Source organism: Tachyglossus aculeatus, chromosome 8 (genome assembly GCF_015852505.1).
Source record: "Tachyglossus aculeatus isolate mTacAcu1 chromosome 8, mTacAcu1.pri, whole genome shotgun sequence".
Lineage (NCBI taxonomy): Eukaryota > Metazoa > Chordata > Mammalia > Monotremata > Tachyglossidae > Tachyglossus > Tachyglossus aculeatus.
The window spans coordinates 22,663,572-22,687,821 of NC_052073.1; the positions used below are offsets into that span (position 1 = coordinate 22,663,572).

Genomic DNA, 24,250 nt, shown 5'->3' on the forward strand with positions numbered 1-24,250 from the left:
ATCATGTGATTCTATCTGCTTCAAGCCTGCCCCTTCCAGGTCAAACCCAGAAAGGGAAGGGGCTAGGAATGAACCACTGACCAACCAAATGGAGAGTCCTGATTTCCTGGGGCTTGGGATGAGAGGGTCAGTGACTCTCCCAGTCCTATGACTTCTAGACTGTAAGCTCATTTTGGGCGGGAAACGTGTCTACCAACCTTCCCCCAAGTGCTTAGTACAGTGCTCTATGCACGGTAAGCACTCAATACGTTTGATTGATTCCCCCATAGAACCCCTTTTCCACCATTCCCAGGCCCAAGAAACCTGCAGGCAAACCTGTTTGCTGATAGTCCCTGTCCCTTGCCATCACTAATGACCAGAGTGGCACCCCAGTGTCTCTGCAGGCCTGTCTGCTGATTAAACCATTGTCTTTTCACTCTGGTGCAGCCTTTCCTCTTGTCTTCTGTTCTCGGGAATCCTCTCTTGGTGGAAGGTTGGCCAGGGGAGAGAAGAGGAAAAGGGAGAAGAGAAGTAGGGATGTGGCAGCAGGGGCACCATACCTTGAGATCTGGGAGTTTTAGCTAGTTTCACGAGTTCGATCCTCTTCATTTTCACACTCACTTCCTGCCTTTCACCCATCCTCCGAGACACTCAGGAGACGCTGGAAAACTACACAAGAGAAATCTCCTTGGCAGCCACAGCTTCACTCATCGGGAAACAATCACATGCACATTGAAGGTAGCAACTCCCTGGCTGTCAGTGACAGGAGCTGTGTCCCTACAGGTTTCAAATTGTGGAGGTAAAGCTACTGTTTTCACCTCGCAGTTTTGGGCTGAACCTCCCAGCCTCGCTCATCCCAAGCAGCTGACCCGGAGCTACCAAATGGGGCTGAAAAGAGCATGGGCTAGTGGCTAGAGCATGGGCCTTGGAATCAGAAGGACCTGGGTTCTAATCTCGGCTCTGCCACTTGTCTGCTATGTGACCTTGGGCAAGTCACTTCACTTCCCTGTGCCTCAGTTGCCTCATCTGTAAAATGGGGATAAAGATTGTAAGCCTCACGTGGGACAGGGGTCGAGTCCAATCTGATTAACTTGTATCCACCCCAGAGCTTAGAACAGTGCTGGGCACATAGTAAGTGCTTATCAAGTACTTTAATTAATTGTGACCCATTTGCTCTTCAAAACCTGTCTGGCACTCCTTTCATTCCTAAAAGCTTGCTCCATTTTGTTGCCGCACTGGATGGAAGTTGGCATCCAGAGGGAAACACGTCCAGGATAGCACAGACACCTGGGCGCTGAGTGTCACACAGGGACTCACAGGGACTCAGCCATCCTGACATTCACTCACCAACCCCTCCCTACCTCGGTAGCACAATGATTCTAGAGGCAGAGCCCAAATACTTCCCTGCCCTGAGCACTCCAAACCCTTCTCATCTCTGATGGCCCCCTGGGCTGTCCAAGCTACAGGCCGGGACGTCGCCTCTGGGAAATGGGGGGCCTGGGTCAGAGCCTCTGGGGGACCAGGCCCTCGTTTAGAGAAGCAGCGTGGCTTAAGTGGTAAGAACACAGGCTTGGGAGTCAGAAGGTCATGGGTTCTAATCCCGACCCTGCCACGGGTCTGCTTTGTGATCTTGGACAACTCAGTTTGCTTCTCTGGGCCCCGGTTCCCTCATCTGCAAAATGAGGATTAAGAGTGTGAGCCCTATGTGAGACAGGGACTGTGTCCAACCTGATTACCTTGTACCTACCCCAGCGCTTAGAATAGTGCTTGGCGCATAGTAACTGCTTAATACCGTCATTATTAGAGAAGCAGCGTGGCTTAGTGGAAAGAGCGCGGGCTTGGGAGTCAAAGGTTGTGGGTACTAATCCCAGCTCCGCCACTTGTCGCTGTGTGACTTTGGGCAAGTCACTTCACTGGGCCTCAATTATCTCATCTGGAAAATGGGGATTAAGACTGTGAGGCCCACCAGGGACACTTAATAATCTTGTACCTCCCCCGGCACTTAGAACAGTGCTTGGCACATAGCATTTAACAAATGCCATTATTGTTATTCTAATGATTATTTGCACACTTGCGCTCCCGCTGCGGGGCTGAATCTCGGTCGCAGGCCCCGCTCCCGTGCCATCGGGAGGATGCAGCACCAGGGACAGCTCCCGAGCGCCCTTTTCTTCCCTTCCCTTTCCTTCCCTTTCCCAGCGCATCCTGAGCCGGTCCTTCTGATTCCCAGGCCCGTGCTGGAGCCCCTTCCCCACGCCCTCGTCCCTCCGTGGCCCCATCAGGGGAGGGCAGGGCCTAAAAAGCAGCCGAGCCCGTCTCCGTGAGTGTCCGGGCTGGGAAGGGGGGCGGTGGGTGGAATCCGCTCTCTGTCCTTCCTCTCCCCGCGGGCCGCCCCCTCTTCCTCCTCATCCTCCTCTTCCCCCGGACATCCTCCGGTGGAGCGGGCATCCCTCAGCGCGAGTCCGGAGGGTTTCCCGGGAAAGACGGGACGCGCCGCCGGCCGGGAAAAAAAGGACGGGAAGGGACGCACCCCAGGGAGCCAGGGATGGGATGGGATGCACTCCAGGGAGCCAGAGAAGGGACGGGACGCACCCCAGGGAGCCAGGGAAGGGACGGGAAGCAGCTTGGCTCAGTGGAAAGAGCCCGGGTTTGGGAGTCAGAGGTCATGGGTTCTAATCCCGTCCCCGCCGCTTGTCAGCTGTGTGACTTTGGGCAAGTGACTTCGCTTCTCTGGGTCCCAGTTACCTCATCTGGAAAATAGGGATTAAGACTGAGCCCCACGTAGGACAACCTGATAAACCTTGTATCCACCCCAGCGCTTAGAACAGTGCTTCGCACATAGGAAGCGCTTAACAAATGCCATCATCATCAAGAGACGGGGCGGGACGCACCCCAGGGAGCCAGGGAAGGGAAGGGAAAGGAAGGAAATGGAAGGGAAGGAACAGGATACACCCCAGAAAGCCAGGGAAGGGACGGGACGGGACACACCCCAGGGATCCCGGGAGAGGCGGGGAAGAGACGGGATGGGATGCACCCCAGGGAGCCAGGGAAGGGACGGGATGGGAGGAGGTGGGAAAGAGTCCAGCCCCGCGGGCCTGCGCGCCGGCCTGGGATCTGGCCCCCAGCCCCTGGCCCCCGCCGTGCGGCTCCAGGACCTACAAGTGGAGGAAATCTGCCTGGGTCAAACCGAAGCGGTTTATGGAGGGCATCGGTAAAACCCGAGCCTTAAAAGGAGGGGGAAGCAAAGCATCCGTCCAACGTGCTGCCCCTTTCCCGCCCGAAGTCTTAGACAAGCCCCCAGACCCTACCTGCCTCTGCCCGCCCCCTCCCCATCATCATCAATCGTATTTATTGAGCGCTTACTATGTGCAGAGCACTGTACTAAGCGCTTGATGCTCCCCATGGATGCTGGGGACTCCTGCCTCCACATAGCCTAGGCCGCCCTCCAGCCTCAACCTCCCTCCAGCCTCGGCCTCCATCCAGCCTCAGCCTCCCTCCAGACTCGGCCTCCATCCAGCCTCAGCCCCTACCTCCAGCCTCCACCTCCAATGCTTCTACCTCAGCCCGTCAGCCTGACTTAACTCCTCTTCTTCCCACCACCCCATTTCTCCAGCCCTTCCTCCTCCTCCAGGGAAGGGTGTACCCACTTCTGAATGAGGACCCTGGAGTTCTGGGGAAGAGCGATGGGAAGATAGCTCAGGGGAGAAAAGTCCAGGGAAAAGCAGTCAGAAGAGGAAACAGGAAGAAATGCAGCTTAGTCACCCCCTCCCCCATCCCCAGACCCCTAGAGGGTCACATCCTTTGTGACTCCTGGGAACCCGGAGGCTCCCTTTACCCCTTCCTACTCCCGTCCTCTCCAAGTAACTCCCTCCTCACCCTAAGTGGTCCGGAAAGCTACCTCCTCCAAGAAGCCTTCCCTACTTTAGGAGAAAGAGAATAATCCAGGCCACAGGAATGGAGGAACGTGAAAACCGAGACAAGAATCCACAAGTCTTGGAGTATCTGACGTTGCCCCTGAGACCTCATTCTCTGCTCTCCCAGCCCTGCAGCCCCGCAAGAGAGGGCAGGGGTGGGAGGCAGCCCTCTCCACCAGGACCAACCTGCAGGAAAAGTGGCACGTGGGGCTCCTCCATGGACTGCAGCGCCGTGTCCACCAGCTTGGATGTGGCTTCGATGTGGTCACTGTAGGTGAGGGTCAGCATCCGCAGATGCCGCGTCTTCTCCGCCTGCTCGTAGGACACACGCTGAAGCATGACCTTCCTCCGCTCTTCCAGGATGGCTGACATGCGGTCAAACTTTTCGTTTAACGTCTGCTTCTGCGCCTTGAAATTGTCCTGGGGAAGGAAGAATAGGGGTCCCCTTACTGGCCGTTCATTCGTTCATTCAATCGTATTTATTGAGCGCTTACTGTGTGCACAGCACTGTACTAAGCGCTTGGGAAGTACAAGTTGGCAACATACAGAGACGGTCCCTACCCAACAGCGGCCTCATATCCGGCCCTGCTGACCCGCCCAGAGGGGGAGAGGAAAGGTCCAGCAGATCCAGGACTGGGGTCCCAAGGAGCTAAACCGTTCTAATCTAGGGCACACCATGTGCGGAAAACTGTATATTGCTCTATTAATAATAATGACAGCATTTATTAAGTGCTTACTATGTGCGAAACACTGTTCTAAGCACTGGAGGGGATACAAGGTGATCGGGATGTCCCACGTGGGGCTCACAGTCTTAATCCCCATTTTACAGATGAGGTAATTGAGGCACAGAGAAGTGAAGTGACTTGCCCAAAATCACACAGCCGACAAGTGGCGGAGCCAGGACTAGAACCCACGACCTCTGGCTCCCAAGCCCGGGCCCTTGTCACTGAGCCACGCTGCTTCTTTAATAATAATGGCATTTATTAAGTGCTTACTATGTGCAAAACACTGTTCTAAGCGCTGGGGAGGTTACAAGGTGACCAGGTTGTCTCACGGGGGGCTCACAGCCTTAATCCCCATTTTACAGATGAGGTAACTGAGGCACAGAGAAGTTAAGTATCTTGCCCAAAGTCACACAGCTGAAAATTGGTGGAGCCGGGATTGGAACCCACGACCTCTGACTCCAAAGCCCGGGTTCTTTCCACTGAGCCAGTCTGCTTATAGTCATTCACACGTGGAGCAAGATCTAAAGGAGCCGCTCATGCTGGAGAGAGCTAATGATCACATTAGGCTCTAATTAACCATAAGAATTCTTTGGACTCACATTGCCAAGGGCTCAAACTGCTTTATCGTGTGGCTAATTCTTATTCTGTAATTTCGGCCACTCGGGCATGCTAATGATGTAGTAGCATATATGAATGTCCAATTTTACTGTGCTTTGGTCATGATGCACACTTTACGGACCGAAATGCTGTTTGCTGTCGGTAATAAATGGCCTGTGATCTGGAAGTGCTAATGGGGGCCTGAGTGCGGGAGCCCCCGCATATGCCGTGGACCCAGCTAAGCGTCTCCAACTCTCCCATATCCTGATGGGGCCTGGCAGCTGCTACCTCTACATTTCGGCAGGTGTCCTGCAGGTCACTGACCAGGGCCTGGATCCGGTCACTGGCAGCTACCAGGGCTCCTACGCCATTGGTCAGCTCAGACTGTGGGGAAAACGGAGGAGGGAGGGAGAGAAAATGGGGAACACATTTAACCCGGTCCCTGGAAACGAGACCCCTCCAATCCCTCAATTACCCCTCCCCTAATCCCCCAAAGTACCGCTGAAACCAGCGGGAGGAGGGGACAGACCTTCTGCTTCAGGTAAGCATCTGACAGAGGGGCGACCTCGCAGGACTTGTGCTCCCCAAAGACCTTGCAGAGAGAGCAGGTGGGGACGCTACAGGTAACACAGCAGATGTTGATCTTCTCTTCCTCATGCTCCTCGCAGGTTGGGCACTCTGCTTTCAGCAGAGGTCGGGGGCTGGAGCAGAGAGAGATGGGGATCAGAAGGTTGGGAGGTCCCTGAGGTCTTCAATCCATTAATCCAGGGCCTGGACCCCATGGGGGTAGCATTAGGGAGAGCGAAGAAGGTTGAGGCAGAAAGGATGCGAAGGGTCAGGGAGGGGCCTAATGGGGAAGGGGAGGAGCTTGATTCTTCAAAACAGATTCAGGTTTGTGTTTTAAGTGGAGCTCCAGGGGAGTGAGGATGGAGGGGAGAGAGGCCAGAATGGGCAATGGGTCATAAAAAGAGGGGCCTCTCCCAGGGGGCAAACAAAGAGGTCGACACAACCAGCTCGGAGAGCAGCGTGCCGGGGGGCTTGGAATGGGGCTGACTGGACCCATCCTGTGGGAGTTCCATCTCAACAGCCGCTCTCCCGACACCCAGCCTTTATTTGCATTCCCAGAACTTGGATGCAGGCTCATTATCAACTACACCCCGCCTCCCACCCTATGCAAGGACCCCAAAGTAGTCACTGAATAGTGTTTCTGGCCCCTCTCCCTCACCCCGTGCTGCTTCTCTTCAGGACAGGGATCTCCTATCCTGAGGGTGAGGCAGACCTAGCAGACTGGGTGGGAATCGGGGCTGAGCGGGACAGGGGCAGCACCTGGCAGACTCCTGCTTGTAGATGTCGATGATGTTCTCCACCAGCAAGTTCCTCTGCAGCCCGTAGATGCCGTGCCGGTCCAGGACCACTTCGTGGCGGCAAGATGGGCAGCGAAACCGGCCACCAGACCCCAGGGTCGTACCACGGGACTGAAACACAGGAGGGTCCGTGTCAAGTGCCGCTTGGGGTGATGGAACTGGTTGTGATGTCGGTTTCAAGGCCCAATACCGTTTCCAGTTCATTTCCTGGGCCTCTGCAGAAGGTGCTAAGCAGATACTGGTGCTGAGCACAGACACCCTGGTCATTGGCACCCAAATAGACTTGTTCAACTTTTGAAGAACCCCCTAATTTCCCACCTTCCTAGCCAGGCCACTCCAGACCTTGCCACTGATGGGCATATAGCCTTGCTCCTTCTCTACTGAATTGCCTACTTTTGTATTTATCATTGTATCTATGCTCTCACTCATTATTATTACTCCTAATATATATGTATATATATAATTGTGATACTTGTTAAGCGCTTATTGTGTGCTAGGCACTGTATTAAGCACTGGGGTGGATACAAGGAAATCGGGTTGGACACAGTCCCTGTCCCACATGGGGCTCACAGTCTCAATCCCCATTTTACAGATAAAGTAACTGAGGCACAGACAAATGAAGTGACTTGCTCAGGTTCACACAGCAGACAAGTGGCAGAACCAGGATTAGAACCCATGATCCTCTGACCCCTAGGCCTTAGTACAGTGCCTGGCACATATTAAGCATGCAACAAGACATCATTAAAAAAAAAAGACAAAGACGATGGTAAAATAAGGTGTGGGAGGGCATTTGCGAAAGTGTGGTCTGCTGCTGTATGCCTCCTGGCTAAGCTGAAGAAGAGTGAAACACACATAGGCTGCACATATTTGATTTTTCTTTCCCACTTTTTTTGCTCTCTGCTACTGGGCCTTTCCCTACTCAACTCGTAATTTCCAATATTAGGATCCAGTTGGGCAGAACCAGGGTCAGCCCTTTCTCTTTTTACATGGTTTTATACTGGTCTGCCCTGGAAACGGGAGCTTCTGCTAAAGTGGGGTTCCCTGACTGGTGGCCTCTTTTTTCACTGTAGGTTTTAAACTTTTTCCACCATACTCCTTCACTATCTCCCAGTGCCACTTCATTCATTCAATCGTATTTATTGAGCACTTACTGTGTGCAGAGCACTGTACTAAGTGCTTGGGAAGTACAAGTCGGCAACATATAGAGACGGTCCCTACCCAACAATGGGCTCACAGTCTAGAAGACCATCTATATATCACACCCCTTCTGATCAGGACCCTGAGGGACAACAAGAACCCAAGATCTGGCTTCTCCTCCTAGTGACCCTTCCCCTCCCCGCCAGCCAGGCTGGAACCTGAGCCAAGGAAACTACACACCCGTAAGGGAAAGGAGTCCAAATCCTAAGAAAATCTCCATTATTGACTCACCCAGGGAGATTTCTGGGCTGCAGGGGAACCCCCAAGAAGAGAAAAAGCTACTGTAGAACACGGGGAGGAATATTTTTACAGGGAGGCTTCATCAGATGTTGGGCAGATGCAAATCCCTGGACACCAGACATTTAATAACCAGGGCAGGTGGCACATTTCCCTGAGGGAAGTGTTTGAAGTTGAGAGGAGCACACATACTCAACTCCTGAGCTATGTGGAGACATCTGCCTATGATCCTTGTGGATAAATCTGGCATTGTGGCCCCTGAACCTACTGCTGACAGGATGGGGATTCCTAATATAGCTCCAACAGCTAAGGTCTAGATGAAAGAGGATCCCGATAGACGAAATGACATGAAGGGCGGCCCAACATTTTCCTCCCCAGAGGTGGGTCACTAGCACTGATAAAGCCCACCCAGCCCGCTGGCCAAGGGGATGGCAGTAGACTAAAGATGCCCCAGAAAACTCCCACATTTGGCAGGTACCACACTAGACTGTAAGCTTGCTGTGGACAGGGAATGTGTCCGTTTATTGCTGTATTGCACTCCCCCAAGCACTCAGTACAGTGCTCTGCACACAGTAAGCACTCAAGAAATATCACTGAATGAATGAATGGATCCCCACCTTCCAAGGACTTGGACATAGCTTCACTATCCACTGGCTTTTAAACATCCCTGTGTGACTCATTCCTTCAGGACAGAAGGGGCATGGCTGTGTACTCCACTGGGCCTCTCAGTCATCCCTGCTGTAGTCAGGGAGACTGAGGCCCAGAGAGAACCCCTGTAATTCACCCCTGCCAGAATCAGAGCCAAGAGTCACCCTGCAGCTATTGACAGAAGCTAAACTGAAAACTAAGGATGTTGGATTCTATGGTCCATTTACACCACAAAGCCATTCTATCCCTGGAATGACTCACCAAATACATATTGGTTTGCTTCTGGATGCACTTTATCATCAACAGTTTTGAATGCCTCCTGGGGCGGAGAACAGTGGTAAACGCTTGGGAGAATACAATAAAGTAAAAGTCCACAGTCCTTGCTCTCAAGTAGCTTACACTCCAAAGTGGGAGATATGTGGACATACAATGCAAACATTCAATAGGTAAAACAGTACAAAAGCTTAAATCATAGAAACAAAAGCAACAAAAAAATTCGAAGCATTTTAGTTCAGTGCGCTGCACACGGTAAGCACTCAATAAATAGCATTGATTGATGAGTGCTCAGGTGGCTAATGGGGTATTTTACTCTTTCTAGTGAGCACATGGTAGGCTCTCAATAAATGTTGATTGATTGATTGCTGACCAGGAGGGTGGGAGATTATTCAGGGAATGACCTTTGCTAGAGGTGGATTTCTACGGCTTGGCTGGCCAGGAGGGTGGGGGGAGTGATGGGGGGTTTGATCTTTGACCTTGCAGGGTCCTGCTAGGGCAGCTAATGCTTCTACCCTTCTGGGAAGATAAGGCTCTACTTTCCAGTCCTTTGGACATTAGAGGCAGACACATCTATAGTCCCAGAATACACAAAATTACACTGCTCTGCCTCCACTGAACCAAGACTGCCACTCAAGACTTTCTAAATTAATCCAGAAAGTGACAAGAGGTTCATCATTTAGGTTGCAACATAGCCCACTGGATTAAAATCTTTACTTGCTAATTTCCTCTGAGATGAGCGGTTTAAAAATACAACCAAACAAGACTCCAGAGCAGCTGTTTTCTGGACATCGGGAATGGAGGTCAAAGGGAAAGGTGCTAGCGGCAGAGAAGGCTGGAAAAGAAAATCTGGAAAGAAAAAAAAGGTGGATAGAAAGCAAACAGCCATGAGGCACCTCACCTGAAATATGTCATTGGCACACTTTCGGCAGAGATTGTGCTGGCAGGGCAGGATGACCACGGGCTTGGAGAACATCTCCAAGCAGATCGGGCAGATAAGCTGCCTCTCCAGGCTGTCCATGGTGGGGCAATCATGGGGAAAGGAGTTGTATACCATTTTAAGAGACAGGTCAAAGAGGGGAAAACATAAAAAAAAAATTACAAGGCTTTTTTGACCGTCTCCAATGGTCCCCCCAACCCCACCTTCACCCAGTAGCTCCGAGACCAAGAAACTCGCCCTGCTTGTCCGGGATGTGTGGAGGTGCCATGGGGTGGGTGTGGGGAAGCCGCAACCCCAAGCCTGTCAACTGGGCTAAATGCAGGCTACAGCTGTCTGGACACAGGTCTCCAGGGCTCTGCCATGGGGCCTAGTTACAGTTTTCTCATGTTACCTCAAAGGCCCTCGCCCTGCAGGGAAGGCAGGTAGACAGACTGGCTCCACAGCCTGGGCAGCTCGGGATGCTGTTCTTAAACTGCTCAGCGGGGACTCAGTTCTTCCTTGCAGAAGCTTTCATGATGCCTGGAAATCCCTTGGAGAAGGAGAGTTTATAGCGGTGCTCTTCCTCATTCTTCCTGAAGATCTCCAGGTGCCCCTGGTGCTCAGTGGCCTCCACCTGTAAAAGGGGTACACGTTTTCTTACCACTGATTCCCTAGGAAGATTAACAAGGGAGTGAACACTTCAGAGCTTCAGAAAAATGTCTCAAATCAAAATTAAGTCTGTCCTGCTTTCCGATTTTAAAATTACCCTCCAAATCTCTGGTTCTCAGCGAAGTAGGGATTCAAACATGGTTGGGCGCAGCTGACCAACCTGGGCCCAATAACTACAGATTTCTTCTTACCTCTTAGCCTGGAGCTAGGAACTCAGCATGCTTCCAAAGCCGATGGGAATTTCTGTGGATGTCTATCTATATCCTGGGGGCGCAGCTCGAGTACCCTCAGTTTGTTTCTCATTTGAGGTAAACAGAATTGTAAGCACAAGTTCCTCCCAGGTAAATCATCCCTATCCCAAGTGACAGTGAGTCCTACACCCCTTTGCCTTTTTATTTGCTTTTTAAAGAAAGCCAACTTGCCCACTATCTAGTTTCAGCTCCAAGTTACACTGCATTACTAGTAAAGGGAAATTTCAAAAGTTAACACGCAACAATTTATCTGCATTGAAAACATTTATTTTACAACAGTGGTTTCAGATAATTTAGCAATCTTTATTTTAGTTTTATATTCAGACATACAATACATAAATTACCATGCTAAATCATAAAATAATTCCTTCGGCTTTAACCTTATGTATGTACAGGAGCTCAGTAGTATCAAGTGTTCAATCCACGAGGTTCTAACTGCCACATCTACTTACATACAACTCAAACTATGGTCCTTTAGTAACATAACAAAATATATATGTCTATAATATATATAATCGCTTTTCAGATGCGTTTATTCTTAGATTGTTTTTACATTGCTATTTTTTAACATAAGTTTTTCCCTTTCCCCAGAGTTGAAATACAATGCAAAATTCATTCTCATTACATCTTCCCCATAAAGTCCACCTTGAATCGCTTCTCTCAGGGCTGCGCTTCCGTGCAACGCCCGCCCTGCCCCCAAACTACTACTCCTGTTTCAGATAGTTATGGGATGATGGAAATCCAAGCCCTTTTCTCTTTCCCCATCCCAAAAGGGGGACAGGGCAAGAGGAGACAGGACTGTCGGTGGCTTACGTGGGACAAAAGCATCAAATAAAAGAATGTCAACACCTAAAATTTTGTTGTCAAGTGGCAAGTTTCAGGGCTTCTCTATTTAGCCTGACAGTCCGAAAATGGGTTTCAATATTAAAGGAAAAGGCTTCCAACCACTGCTGAGGCTTTCGTGTTCTGTCATGCTGGTAACTCACGAGGAAATGCTCTGTGTTTTGTGCCGTTTAATTGAGGCAAGGCCACCAGACCCGGGAAGGTGGGGGTTGGTTTGTGCTCTCCACCAAAACTGAGCAGGAAATGGATGGTTTTCGAGGGACAGTCACCAATGTGGGATGCTTCATTTCTGGTTTGTACTTTGCAGCTGGGCCTGTCCCACTCTCATCTCAAATACCTCTTTCTTATGAGGAAATAGCGCATTTGGGCTAGGCAACAGAAAACGGGACTGAACAGTTCATGTTCAAGATGCATTTATTCTAATCACAGCGAGATCTCCAGGGACTCCACAAGCAAGTTGAAAATGGGATTTTACCTTGGTGATAGAATGATCTCTCATTCAACCACATTTCATTTACACAACAGGCTATGGATCTTTTTAAAAATATTTTAATCTAGTTTTCCCTTTTTTGCCCTTCTGCAGCTGGCAGAAGAAAGCTTAGGCCTGGGACCCAAAATGCCATTCCCTTATTGTTGTATTGTACTCTCCCCAAGTGCTTAGTACAGAGCGCTGCACACCATAAGCAGTCAATAAATACAACTGACTGACTCTACTTTCAAGTTAAGGGTTCAAAGGAGTAGTTTTGGGAGCCAAATTTCCCCAGCAGAAATGCCACACCTGTTGTATAAATATATCATATTACACATTTGTACACACAACACAGATACACAATACCACAATTCCACACCTACAGCATGTGTTTTGAACTTTCCTTTGCAACTGACAGGGAAAGAACTCATACTGCCAATCCCACAGGTGCCAGATTTAAACAAAAATTCCCCCAGAGATCTGTATTTATGCATTCGTACCTCTAAATATTAGAAGGATCAGCAAAAGTACCTCCTTCACATTGGCTCACAACTCACTCATTCCAGGGATTCCCAACTCTCTCCCTCCAAACCTCCTTCCAATGGTCGCCTTCTATTTCTTTTGTTTAAAAAGAGAGTTAGGCTAGAACACACCAACTCTCTGGACAATCTTTAGTGACCGTCTGATGGCAGCTGAGAGGATTCAGAATTGGCCACATATACACCAACGGCTGAATGCACAAGGATGACAAATGCTACAACAAAATCACTTCATGCTGGGGGGTGAAACAGTGAAGAAAAGCCAGCTTGTCTTTTGGGTCATCACCCTCCTTTTCACAGACTAAAAATCCCCAGAGAATTCAATTCCCCCACCTTTAAAGGTTACATAATAAATCCTAAATCACGCAGGGGGGCATTTTCCAAGATTGTCTTGCAGGGACAAGTGCCATCGAGTCGTTTCAGCCCCTTTCCTCCACCCCCATTTCGGACAGACTATCTGCCTATGTACCAGTAGTTTTGTATGAATCACTGTCTGTGAAATTTCCCGGGCAGCCCTCCCAGAATTGAAGCAATTTTGCTGAGACAGCCGACCTCTCCTTCTCGAGAAATCCCTGTAGGGCTTAATTTCTTCAGTTTAATGGCGTGCTTTCTAAAGATTGCACACCAGTCTCCGGGCAGAGCTCTGCTTTAGGGATGGAGTCGGATTTGCAATCTCACAGAAGAGAGGCTTCACAAAGCAGTGGCTTCACTGCCATAAGGCATCACTGTCCTGTTTAGCAACAAACTGGAGGTTGAAAGTGGAGTTGGTCAACGAACGTGCTGAGCCAATCACTGTGCAATGGGCAAAGGATATGAGGGGGAGGCGCAGATGAGGAAAAGGAGGGAGGCTGAGGGGTAAAAAGCGATTGAACTCAGAACGGAAGTATAAATCACCAGATGGGCTTTATAACATGATCTGGTTAGGGGTAAGGGCACCTTTCATTAAATAGGACGTTTAACATTATTGTCAACCCCACCTCCGTTTTACGACGAAGAGCTTCTTCCCTCAAGCCTTGTTCTGCAACATTTTTCCTAAATAGGTTTGACTTGTACTGCTGATTGGGTCCAATTCAGAGAGCTTCAGAAAGGTTAAAGAACACTATGAGCACTAATATCTAAAGCAGTTTATAAACATTACAAAGCTAAAAATAAGACTAAAAAGAGAATATGGATCTAAAACATCACTGTGTGGAAATAGAAATCTACATAATATTAGACTTCGTCATCAAGACGCTTACACAAACAAGTCTATATACAAATTCAGTTAAACCATTTTCTACACAGTTAACCAACAAAAAATAAAACCAATTTCTAACACAGGTGCAAGCCACTTAGTGCACTTCAAGGAAAACTACTCCTGGCTTTATGGGCCAGAATCAGTGGGGCTTCCACATCCTCAAGAATGGAACATCAGCTGCCTCAACTGAAGTTTGGTCACTAGCAAAAATGGCCTTTTTTTTTTTGTTAAAGCATTGACTGATATTAAGCAGCAGAGTGGAGTTAGAGAATGCAGTGCTTCTCTTCTAAAAGACTAGCAAGCATGGTCGGCCCCAAGATGTAGTCTCAAAATCCCACCATTTTAAGCACTAGAGGGATTAAATTTGCATATATTCACGGGTCCTCACCTTGCTAACAATTTTTATTTAGCGGCTTTTAAGATTCGGGTTTTTAAGTATTTTTTCAAGTTGACACTCCAAAACCCACACCCCCTGTAAATAGACTGCAAATACAAGGTGGTGAACTTTAATACAACGCAAAGCTCAGGGTTGATGCTAACAAAGCACAAGAGAAAAGGCTGCTTCTTGTTTAAATTAAAGCTTCAAGTTTTGGAAGGAAACATTCTGCACCTCAGACAGCAATCAGGGGCCTTGAGTTTGCCAGCAGTTGCATTTCTCAGCCTTGGCAATTCATGCCAGTTTAGGACACAGACCACAATTCCAGTTTTAACAGAAATATTGACCGTTTGTAAATCTGGGGCCCAGGGCCATGGCTGAATCTTGGCACATTGTGGTTCAAGGCCCAGAAGCCATTATTCCTCTACTAAATTCTGATGTGAAAAAAAATTAATGGCCGTAAATTCTACACGTCTCCATCCTCCCACACATTTTAATATTTTTAAAATTGTATTTGTAAAACCGGACAATGAATATGGCAACCTACTTTGACACACAAGGAAAAGGGTCCTCTGAGTCTTTAAGTTCTAATGAATTACCTTATCTATGTTAAAAAAAAATTAGGATCCCCCTGACACTAATCGAAAATCCAGAAATTAAAAGTTGTAGCCAACACCCCATCCTTACAGATGAACTACAAAGTTCTATTCAGTGGGAAGGGGAAAGTGCTCTGTGGCAAAGCCACTTGTAACATAGACTATAGTCTTCTACAAAATCAATGAAAATGACTTTCTTCTTCTAACTACCAAGACCTGATATCTGTATTTCTCCTGCAGCAGTAGAAGGATCATAACCATTTATTACATCAGAGTTCCTTCTACTTTTTCAAGATTTAATTTTAAATTGAAAATTTGAATTTTGTTCTGAGCAGCTCTGGAAGAAAACCACTTCCAGTGTACTTTTTCTGATATAGTATTACGATGGATTTTAATGGAACTGAAGCTGCAACATCCCCCTGTGTTAGTAAATAGCCCAGCAGCTTCCCGGGCCATTCCATCATATTCCTCTTTTTAGGGTGGACTAAAATTAAATTCCCTTATGAATTTTCCATCTTTTAAAGAACAGAAATAAACTGTATGGATTTAAAATTAGCCCCTAACTACCTATTGTAGTGATGGCCTTTTAGAGGACAAAGATGACTGCATACACTTCTGGTGACTCAAGAGAGTGGATGCAGACATTTCTTGTTGTTTAGTGTTTAGTTAAAACAAAGCCCTCCTATTGAAGTTATACTAGTGCAACCAGCATGAAGGGTCACTGAGATTGATTCGCTTTCAAAACCAACTCCAAAGATGAATATAGTGACGAAGGCTTATGCATGCTCTTACCAATTACCAAGTACTTATACCAATTTTTATACTATTGAGGTCTCCCTATTGCACATCTCCTCAGCATGATTTGTTGGAATTCGCACAGGGGGACGGCATGCTGTCGGGGTCAACCAGCACTACACAACATTTATCCTTGAAAAGTTTTCAAAGAATAAATCATCTCGATCTCAGCTGGACCTTTCGGAGCTGCAGTCAGATGTTTTAAACTAGCTAAGGTATGACATTTTGGCAAGAATTATAAAATAATCAAAATTTCCTCCACCTCCCCAATCTCACCCCCTCTCAACCAAAGGTGAGGCTGTTAGCCACATCTATTGGGAAATTGTGCTGTAAAATTTACGTCCAATAGCTGGTGCTGTCACCCTTGTTTTCCCTGGGAGGACAGAGGCCTGTCTGATGCTTTAAACTCCCTCGTGCTTCTCAGTAGGAGATCTGGACCAAGAGAAAAAAGAATCAGTCCAACTAATCAATGGTCTTGGGAAACATACCTCCGGGATGATCCAGGAGAACTTGCTTGGCACTGTGGTTCAGAATTCCATGAAAAATGCAACATTAACTTTCCCCAGGAGGAGTCAATGTTATGATCAAAACAGCAACATAAGTATCTGACCTCTTGGTTTCTTGAAAGACAAGTCCCCCAACCTGATCACTGCACAGATTCACCAGGGTTTTGGAACAGATTTCCATGAGAACCTACTGGCAAAGACACACAAAATATTCTCTCCCAGCTTCCGTTAACCGGGCACATACAACAAATGAAATGAATTTGGTTAAAAGCATATTAATCAAGACCTGACACATTAATCTGAAGAGTCCATCTATAACTATCTAATATTATTTGTTGATTTTCTAGAGTGAAACATCAGTGCTTAACAGAACTGGAATGACCAAAAGATTGCTGAACATAGGATGCAGTTTTTAAGAGAGCTGAAAATGCAATTGAAAAATCCAGTTTGACAAACTGGAATACAATTTTATCCAATAAATTGGCCACCTCCATTGCTTTTTGGTAATCCAAGAACTAGTGCATTCTATAGTTACCCAGATACCCCCAAAGAGTTCTCTCTCTGGATAACGGGTTTTAGGTATGTTTTGTTTCATTTCTGCTCAACAATGCAAATTTACAAACCACATCTTCTTGGACCTTTTACATCAACTAAATGTGGGCAACGGTAGGCCGGGAACATTTTCCAGATGGTAATTCTTCTATATCTAAGAAGAGTGTAAATTGGATCCTCAATGAGGAATCTGTGTCAAGTGGGGCTTGTGGTAGAGTTTCTAGCACCAATGGCGATCCAAACAAAGTGCCTTGTGTTTCTCAAAAGTGATTCCTTAAACCTGGTGAAGAGAGTCCTACTAACCAGGCTTGCAACAGGGAATGCTGACCAGAGGAACATGAAATGAAAAGATGAAATATGAGAGGACAGCATGGAATTAGCAAATTAACCAAACCAGAAATCACTACAGACTGCAGTTCCGACTTCAAGTGTAGGTGTATAGTGTGTAACTGCTGTGATGCACTCTGACCCCTTCTCTCCCTGCCAATTTCAAATTCCCTTTAGTGGAATCTGTTATACAAAAATAACCCTAAAAATACCACTGATAGTCACACTATAGAGCAAACGCTTTTGGAATAACTCAAAGAAAAGCCCCTAAAGTCAAATACCAATACAGAAGACCACAGTTTCAAACACTGCTCACACATAACTTGGTTCTGATATCCAAAAAGGAACTCTTTTTTTTTACAGTTTCTGCAACAAATTTACCTGAGGGGGGTTGGGGGGCGGGGGTGGGGGGGAGAACTACTATAGTGTGAAGTAAACAAGGCTGAACAGATCATGTGCAAACAATACATCACAGGAACACAATGGGCAATGCTTTCTAAAGAGTAATTTTTACATGTTCCAAGAGTCCTTCAAAATATAGCAGTTTTCTGAGGGTCAGGAGCTGTTCATCATTTGGGCGGCTGAAGAGTACAAATAGAAATGTAAAGAGGAAAATGGGAAAGACTTGAGCCAACCAGAAAATCCCCACCTGGAAATGTCTCTGATTTTGGCCCCTTTGTTAGACAGGTTTGGGGAGAGGGAAAGTACTCTTGCATTTGCTAGAAAATGATGAACCCACTCCCTTCTTTTTTAAGGTCATCACAGTTCAAGCGTATGGAAGCAGATGGCTTCTCATTGATTTTTGTTTATCTTCTTGGTCTGAGGAAAAACAAAATTAGGCTGGTACCCCTGCTGAGACTGCAGAATGTCTCCATCATACTCTTAATGTGGTAACTCCTCGATACATTTACAACACGGACATACATTGAACGTAATCCCAAACATGCTATATAAAAAAAAGAAACAAGGAAGACCGTAGCTAAACTGCTTTAAATACTGCATGCTACAGCACTTCATGTATCATCAAGATACGACATTGAAGGTAACAGAAAAGGCTGAAGAGATTACAAAATATTCTCGGCAGGTCAGCGGCTGCCCTTCCATTGTGACAGGAGTTACTCCCTCCCCATTCACTATTTCTACTGTTCATGATTCTAATGTTGAATTGGCCAGGTACTGATTTATCCATTCTAGTTACAGCATTTTTAAAATTTAGTTAAATCCATCGGTATGGTAGCTGGGGTGGGAATCGGCTGTGAGCTGAGTTGTCTCTGTGGCTGATGCTGGCTGTATCACAATAGGTGTGTCCGCGGCCTCTGAAAAACAAAAAAGAACACACAAACACACGCTTTACTAAACTGTGATAAACTCAGGGATACAGCATTTGATTATATCCAGTCTAGAGCATTTTCTCCCACTAGGAGACCAGCTGAGATTTGGCAGCTGTGTGACACTAATAATGGTAGGCCACATTGTTGCTACAGCAGCAGCAAAAGTATTCAATTATTTCTTCTTACTTCCACTCTAAAATATGTTGGACTGAAAATGTTTCAGGTTTCAGCTACACATCACTTAAGCTCACCCTAAGTCTTTAAAATTTTTCTTCCCATGGTTCTAGTGTTACTTCAGGATGCACTAAGGAAAGTGGGGAATCCTAAAGAGTTAAAAAAAAAAAACCTCACTCATTTCTGTTTTTACTCATATATCCCAAATTCACCCAAAAAAAGGACAGTTCAATTAGAGAATCTGTAGTTCTTTATGACAAGGAAGTTCAGTCCAGGTTTGAGGACCTTTCTAGTTGTTATCATGTAAACTCCTCCTTTAGACTGTAAGCTCCCTGTGGGCAGGGAACATGTTTATCAGCTCCAAGTGCTTAGAGAAGCAGTATGGCCTACTAGATAGAGCAATGGGCCTGGGAATCAGAAGGACCTGGGTTCTAATCCCAGCTCCACCACATCTGGTGTGTGACCTTGGGCAAGTCACTTAACTTCTCTGTGACTCAGTTACCTCATCTTTAAAATGGGGATAAAGAGAGTGAGCCCCACCTGGGACAGGGACTGTGTCCAACCTGATTAGCTTGCATCTATCCCAATGCTTAGTACAGTGCCTGGCACATAGTAAGCACTTAAATACCATTTTTAAAAAGCATTATTATTATTAGTGATAATAATAATAATGGTATTTATTAAGTATTTACTATGTGCCAAGCACTGTCCTAAGCACTGGGGTAGATACAAGTTAATCACGTTGGACATAGTCCCTGTCCCTGGTGGGGCTTACTCTCTTATCCCCATTTTACAGATGAGGTAACCGAGGCACAGAGAAGTCAAGGTCACACAGTAGACATGTGCCAGAGCTGGGATTAGAACCCAGGTCCTTCAGACTCCCAGACTTGGGCTCTATCTACTTAAGTCATGCTGTTTCTCCTTCGTACAGTAAGATCTTAGCACTTAGTACAGTAAGGGCTCAGAAAACGCAACTGACTGACGCACGCGTGGACAGCAAGTCTAGTTCGTCCTCCATTACTGGCAATGGTGCTTACCCTTCTCATCCGATTGTAACTGCGCCTCCAAGTCCTCTGGAGAAACGTAGTATTCCTGGTCATCACCTTCAGGAGGTTTAGGTTTACACTTTCCACAGCAGCAGTTAAAGCAGCAGCACAGGCAGCAGCAGCAATAGCAGCCCGTGATGAGCCCACAGAACACAAAGAGAGCCTGCAGAGAGGGGGTAAAAGAGAAACTATAAACATGGCACTTTCTCTCCCAGAATAGACACGTTTCATCACCTCACCAAGAAGGGTTCAATTAAAATGAACAAACATGTCAACCACATCAATAAACTGACCTGGATTCAAAAATATCAGTTCAGAATGAAAAAGTTGAAAGATTAATGTGAAATTTCCTTTCCCCCCTCAAAAAAAACCCCCAAAACATCATTCATGTTCAAGCAACTCTGTGTGGTATTGTGGTTAACGATTAGAATCAGTTACAACGAGTGGGATTTAAACAATAGCAATCCTTGTACAATGATCCCAAAATTACTGTTCAGAGATAGCAATAAGGATTAAACACTAAAAGAAACACTTTACTTAAAAAGATGGGAGGAAAAACAGTCCTAAAGAGGGATGAGAAATTCTTTAAATAAATCTTTACAGCAGTCCAAAAGGTTTGCTTATTTTATCCTGAAAAGGCCTACTTCATCTTTGCCCTCCCAAGAGTTTCTTTACTACTCAAAAGAGTATCAATTGGTTATAAGATGCAATTAGATCTACCCTGGGTGCCTTGGGCAGAACTCAATATTCTGGCTACTAGAAATACAGAATTAATTTTTCAAGTTTAAAAAAATCTTAGGAAAAAAAGTTTAAATTTTTTTAAAAATACAGTTTTTTTAATTCCAGGCTTCACTTTGGCTTTTATTTTTAAAATTCATATAAAACACCTGCATGGCAAGCCCTTCTTCAGTAATATTTTTTCCTTCTGCTCTATGCAAATGGCACAAATGGCTAAATGAATGCTCACCATCACTGCTACTTGTTTAGCTATATAGCAGAGTCAAGGCACTCTAAATTAAGAAAAGTTATCTGACTCCAGTGTCAACCCCAAAGTTAAAAATATCCAGATCATGGTTTTAAGGCAAGAGCTCTATTTTTGAGGGAGACAGATACTGACACTCATGCAAGAGATACACTCAAATAGACTATGGGTGCCAATTATTCAAGGAAATGCCAGGCTCTCTACAGAGTGGGGTGAAAGGAAGCCCCCAGAAAAAATGATGTTTCATGCATTTAAAATTGGCCCACACCTTCCTGATACTAAATTCCAAAATGCATGCTGATTTCATCTGTGGTGGAGATACTGACAATTCATCATACCATTCCCCTAAATGGACCCAAGTCAAGTGGGGCAATGTGGGTTTGCAAAGCTATTCAAGCCTAATTTGGCAGAGAAAGTGTAAAGAAAAACAAAATTTAAAAATGGAATTATAAATTGATTATCTGGACTAGGATTAAAACCAAAGTTAACACAAAGAGAAATAACCATCTTTCAAGTGAAAGGGGCATGAAAGGCACAGGGGAACTTGGTGAACATTCAGAGAGCTTTTCTATAGATGATCAAGTCTGTAAGATAATTTTCAACAAAACAGTGCAATAATATTAATTTGTTATCTCACTAAAGTAAGCTCCTTCAGGCAGGGATCTTGTCCTTTTAATCTTCTGTAAAGTCTTCTGGCACTTAGCACAGTACTTCGTTCATCGCAGGTGCTCAAGGAATACAGTTGTTGACAGTGATGAAGAGAACGTGACCAAGGAGCATTTAAAATTTGATGTAGGTTTCTAAGAGTGCTTAAAAGTAAAAATATCCTTGACTCTCACCTTTGCCCACCAGCTGGATAGCACAAAGTAAGTATTCACATTCTCCTCTCCAAACTGTTCTGCTACGTAAAGCCCCAATGAGCCATACTTGTCATATATGTTTCGTTTTGTGGCATCAGTCAATATGGCATGAGCATTGTTGATCTCTTTAAATTTGTCTGCAGCTTCTGGATTATCTGGATTCTTGTCCGGATGATATTTCAATGCAAGTTTCCTACAAACAGAGAAATATTTTTCTGCTGTTTAAACCTGGTTAAGTTGAGGCTAAAGGCCCTCTCGTTGTTTCCTCCAAACTCCAGAAGGGCAAATTGCTTTGCTATGGCATGATTCCTGATTTTTTCCACTTCTTTTTTTTAACTTCCAGGTGCCAGTTCCTTGGGAAGGAAGAAAAGGAGGGCACAATGCCTTCCTTACCTCATTTGCAGGAAGGATGGCCTCCTAAATTTGGTCTCCTAAATTGGTTCTATTTCAACGATGCTAAAAATAAAGCAGTAATGGCATCAAAGATTATGACTATCACACCAGAGAATCCAAGTCCTGCACTTTGCATACTGTGGGTGCCCAATTAACAGCTGATGATTGATAAACCTTTCGCAGAAGGCACATAAAGCTTCTTACTGACCTCTAGTGTCCTGTTCATCTTGTCACATGTTACAATAATTAGGGAAGAAAACAAAATTGTGTGTCTTCCTCTCATTCACCAGCTAAGCAACTGCTCTACAACCTTAAAATGGACTGGAGGAAAATTCTGATATAATTAGTTGACTCAGTCTCGAGACAACGTTCATTGAAAAGCTTGAGAGTACAAACAAATTTTGCAAATGACTATTTGAGGGAAATTAAATGCTATGTCTAACTAGAAAATACTTGCCATCACCTAGAGGACGGGTAATATGGCAAATCGTATCCTGTTCTGAGGCAATGTCTGGTGGAACTTTTAATGGCACTTGTTCATTTTATTAAAAGGAGTCCAATGCAAAGATTACAATTTCAAAATAGAATAGGTGCAAAAATGAATACAATACACTATGTGTCTGATCAGTTCCTAAGAATGCACCCGTCAAGATAAACATAGGGTAACTAAGAAATTTCACTTTAAAGGATTATAAATGCAAAGGCCACAAGGGCAGCCGCAAAGTCTCATGGATAGAGCATGGGCCTGGGTTCTAATCTGGGCATCACTGCATTCTGGGCAGTCACAATCATATTAGAGACAGCATAATGCAAACCGGGCTCTAAAACAGATCTTTCAATATATTCAAACCACTCACTCAGGGCTGCTTGAAGCTAACAGTTTTGAATTCAGTGATTTTAAAAATATGTAAAGTGTCACTTCCTTTTTTTAGACTTTAAATGAAAATGATTTTATGAAGTAAAAAAAAAACATGTCCAGAAAAGAGAAACAACAAGAGCGGAGTTCATACCTGTAGACAAACCTGATCCAGGTGAGATGTTAACCCATCAGGTCTGTTTAGTTTATTTTTTTTCCCTAATGAAAACACCTTTCCCATAAACCAGAACAGATTAAGATCAAGTTTTATTCAAACTAAGCAAGCTAATGCCAGGAATCCAAACTCCACATCCTTACCTATACGACTTTTTAATGTCATCTGAGGTCGCATTCTTGTCCAACCCTAGGACATGGTACAATGATTCTCCAGAGGTAGAGAGTGACCGCTGCCTCTGGTCTGCCATCTTAATGTGATCTACAGGGGAAAAAAATTTGAAAAATTGAGAAACTATCTAAATTGCTTAGCATGCTAAACTACAGGACCCCAGAGGTTCTCAATAGATATGACTGAACATAATACAGAAGTTCTTAAGTATTTGAACTTTGAACTAGAATCTTGAAGTCAACCCCTTCCCGAAAAACTGTAGTAATGCTCTACCTGAAAAGAAAAAAGCAGAAAAAAACACTATTCCAGAGCCAATATCAGGCCTTGAATCTTAAAAAAAAAAAAAGCCTGGTAAACTCAGTATTTTTTCTTTCCTGAAGCCTCATACATTGACTATGGCATGCAAAAAAAAAATTAGCACCTTAAAATGAGGCAAATTATAAAATCTGCACGGAACTCAAACTGCTAAAGTAGGATGGGGATGCTCGACGAACTCTTCACAAACACTAATTTAGAATATGAATTCAGATTTCACCAATTAGTTGAACTGGTCAAATATGCAAGGCAAAACCCACAAATTTTAAAAATGATGCTACAATAAAATAACCATATACCATACATTTCCCAAGCGCTTAGTACAGTGCTCTGCACACAGTAAGGACTCAATGAATATGATTGAATGAATGAATTTAGTTCATTTTGATTTCTTGCAAAGGTACTGGACTAGACTGAAACTATTCTACTGATCATATTTATAGAGTTCTTATACTATGTGCAGAGTACTTTGCTAAGTGCTTAAGAGAGTATAAAGGAGTTGGAAGGTACGCTTCTTGCCCACAAGGAGTTTACACATTAACTGACTGCAATGCCCATTCATTCAAATTACTTCTATCATTCATTCAATCGTACTTATTGAGCACTTACTGTGTGCAGAACACTGTATCAACTGCTTGGCAGAGTACAATATAACAATAAACAGACAATTTCCCTGCCCATAACAACAAGGTGAATTGCTTTACACTGATCTAATCCCTGCATGACAAAATTTATAAGGGGGAAGGAGGGTCATTGCGATTTAGCTTAACTCCTTTCTACCAAGTGACATTTAAAAGCACAGCCTTCTCTCTAAACACCAAACTCATTTAATGAAAGCTATTCATTTTATGTCCTTTTATTACAGGAGTTTGATTGTGACAATAATAGTTCTGCATCTTGGCACAAGCCCTCTAGGTTGTCTAGATCCCACTGTTAA

General features: G+C 45.3%; 2 protein-coding genes across 2 annotated transcripts; both read right to left on the minus strand.

Annotated features, from left to right (window-relative positions):
- Window positions 1–2,427: 2,427 nt before the first annotated feature.
- LOC119931392 (tripartite motif-containing protein 54-like) lies at window positions 2,428–9,952 on the minus strand. Its single transcript, XM_038750037.1, has 8 exons — window positions 9,832–9,952; window positions 6,492–6,707; window positions 5,742–5,890; window positions 5,501–5,596; window positions 4,077–4,310; window positions 3,620–3,646; window positions 2,965–3,131; window positions 2,428–2,536 (listed from the first exon to the last, which is right to left on the minus strand). Exons 1-8 carry the CDS (start codon window positions 9,950–9,952, stop codon window positions 2,428–2,430), a joined length of 1,119 nt encoding a protein of 372 aa, XP_038605965.1.
- Window positions 9,953–11,021: 1,069 nt separating this feature from the next.
- On the minus strand, window positions 11,022–23,086 carry DNAJC5 (DnaJ heat shock protein family (Hsp40) member C5). Its single transcript, XM_038750727.1, has 4 exons — window positions 22,971–23,086; window positions 21,383–21,596; window positions 19,553–19,724; window positions 11,022–18,326 (listed from the first exon to the last, which is right to left on the minus strand). The coding sequence occupies exons 1-4, from the start codon at window positions 23,075–23,077 to the stop codon at window positions 18,223–18,225; spliced, it is 597 nt and encodes a 198-aa protein (XP_038606655.1). The 5' UTR covers window positions 23,078–23,086; the 3' UTR covers window positions 11,022–18,222.
- Window positions 23,087–24,250: the final 1,164 nt, after the last annotated feature.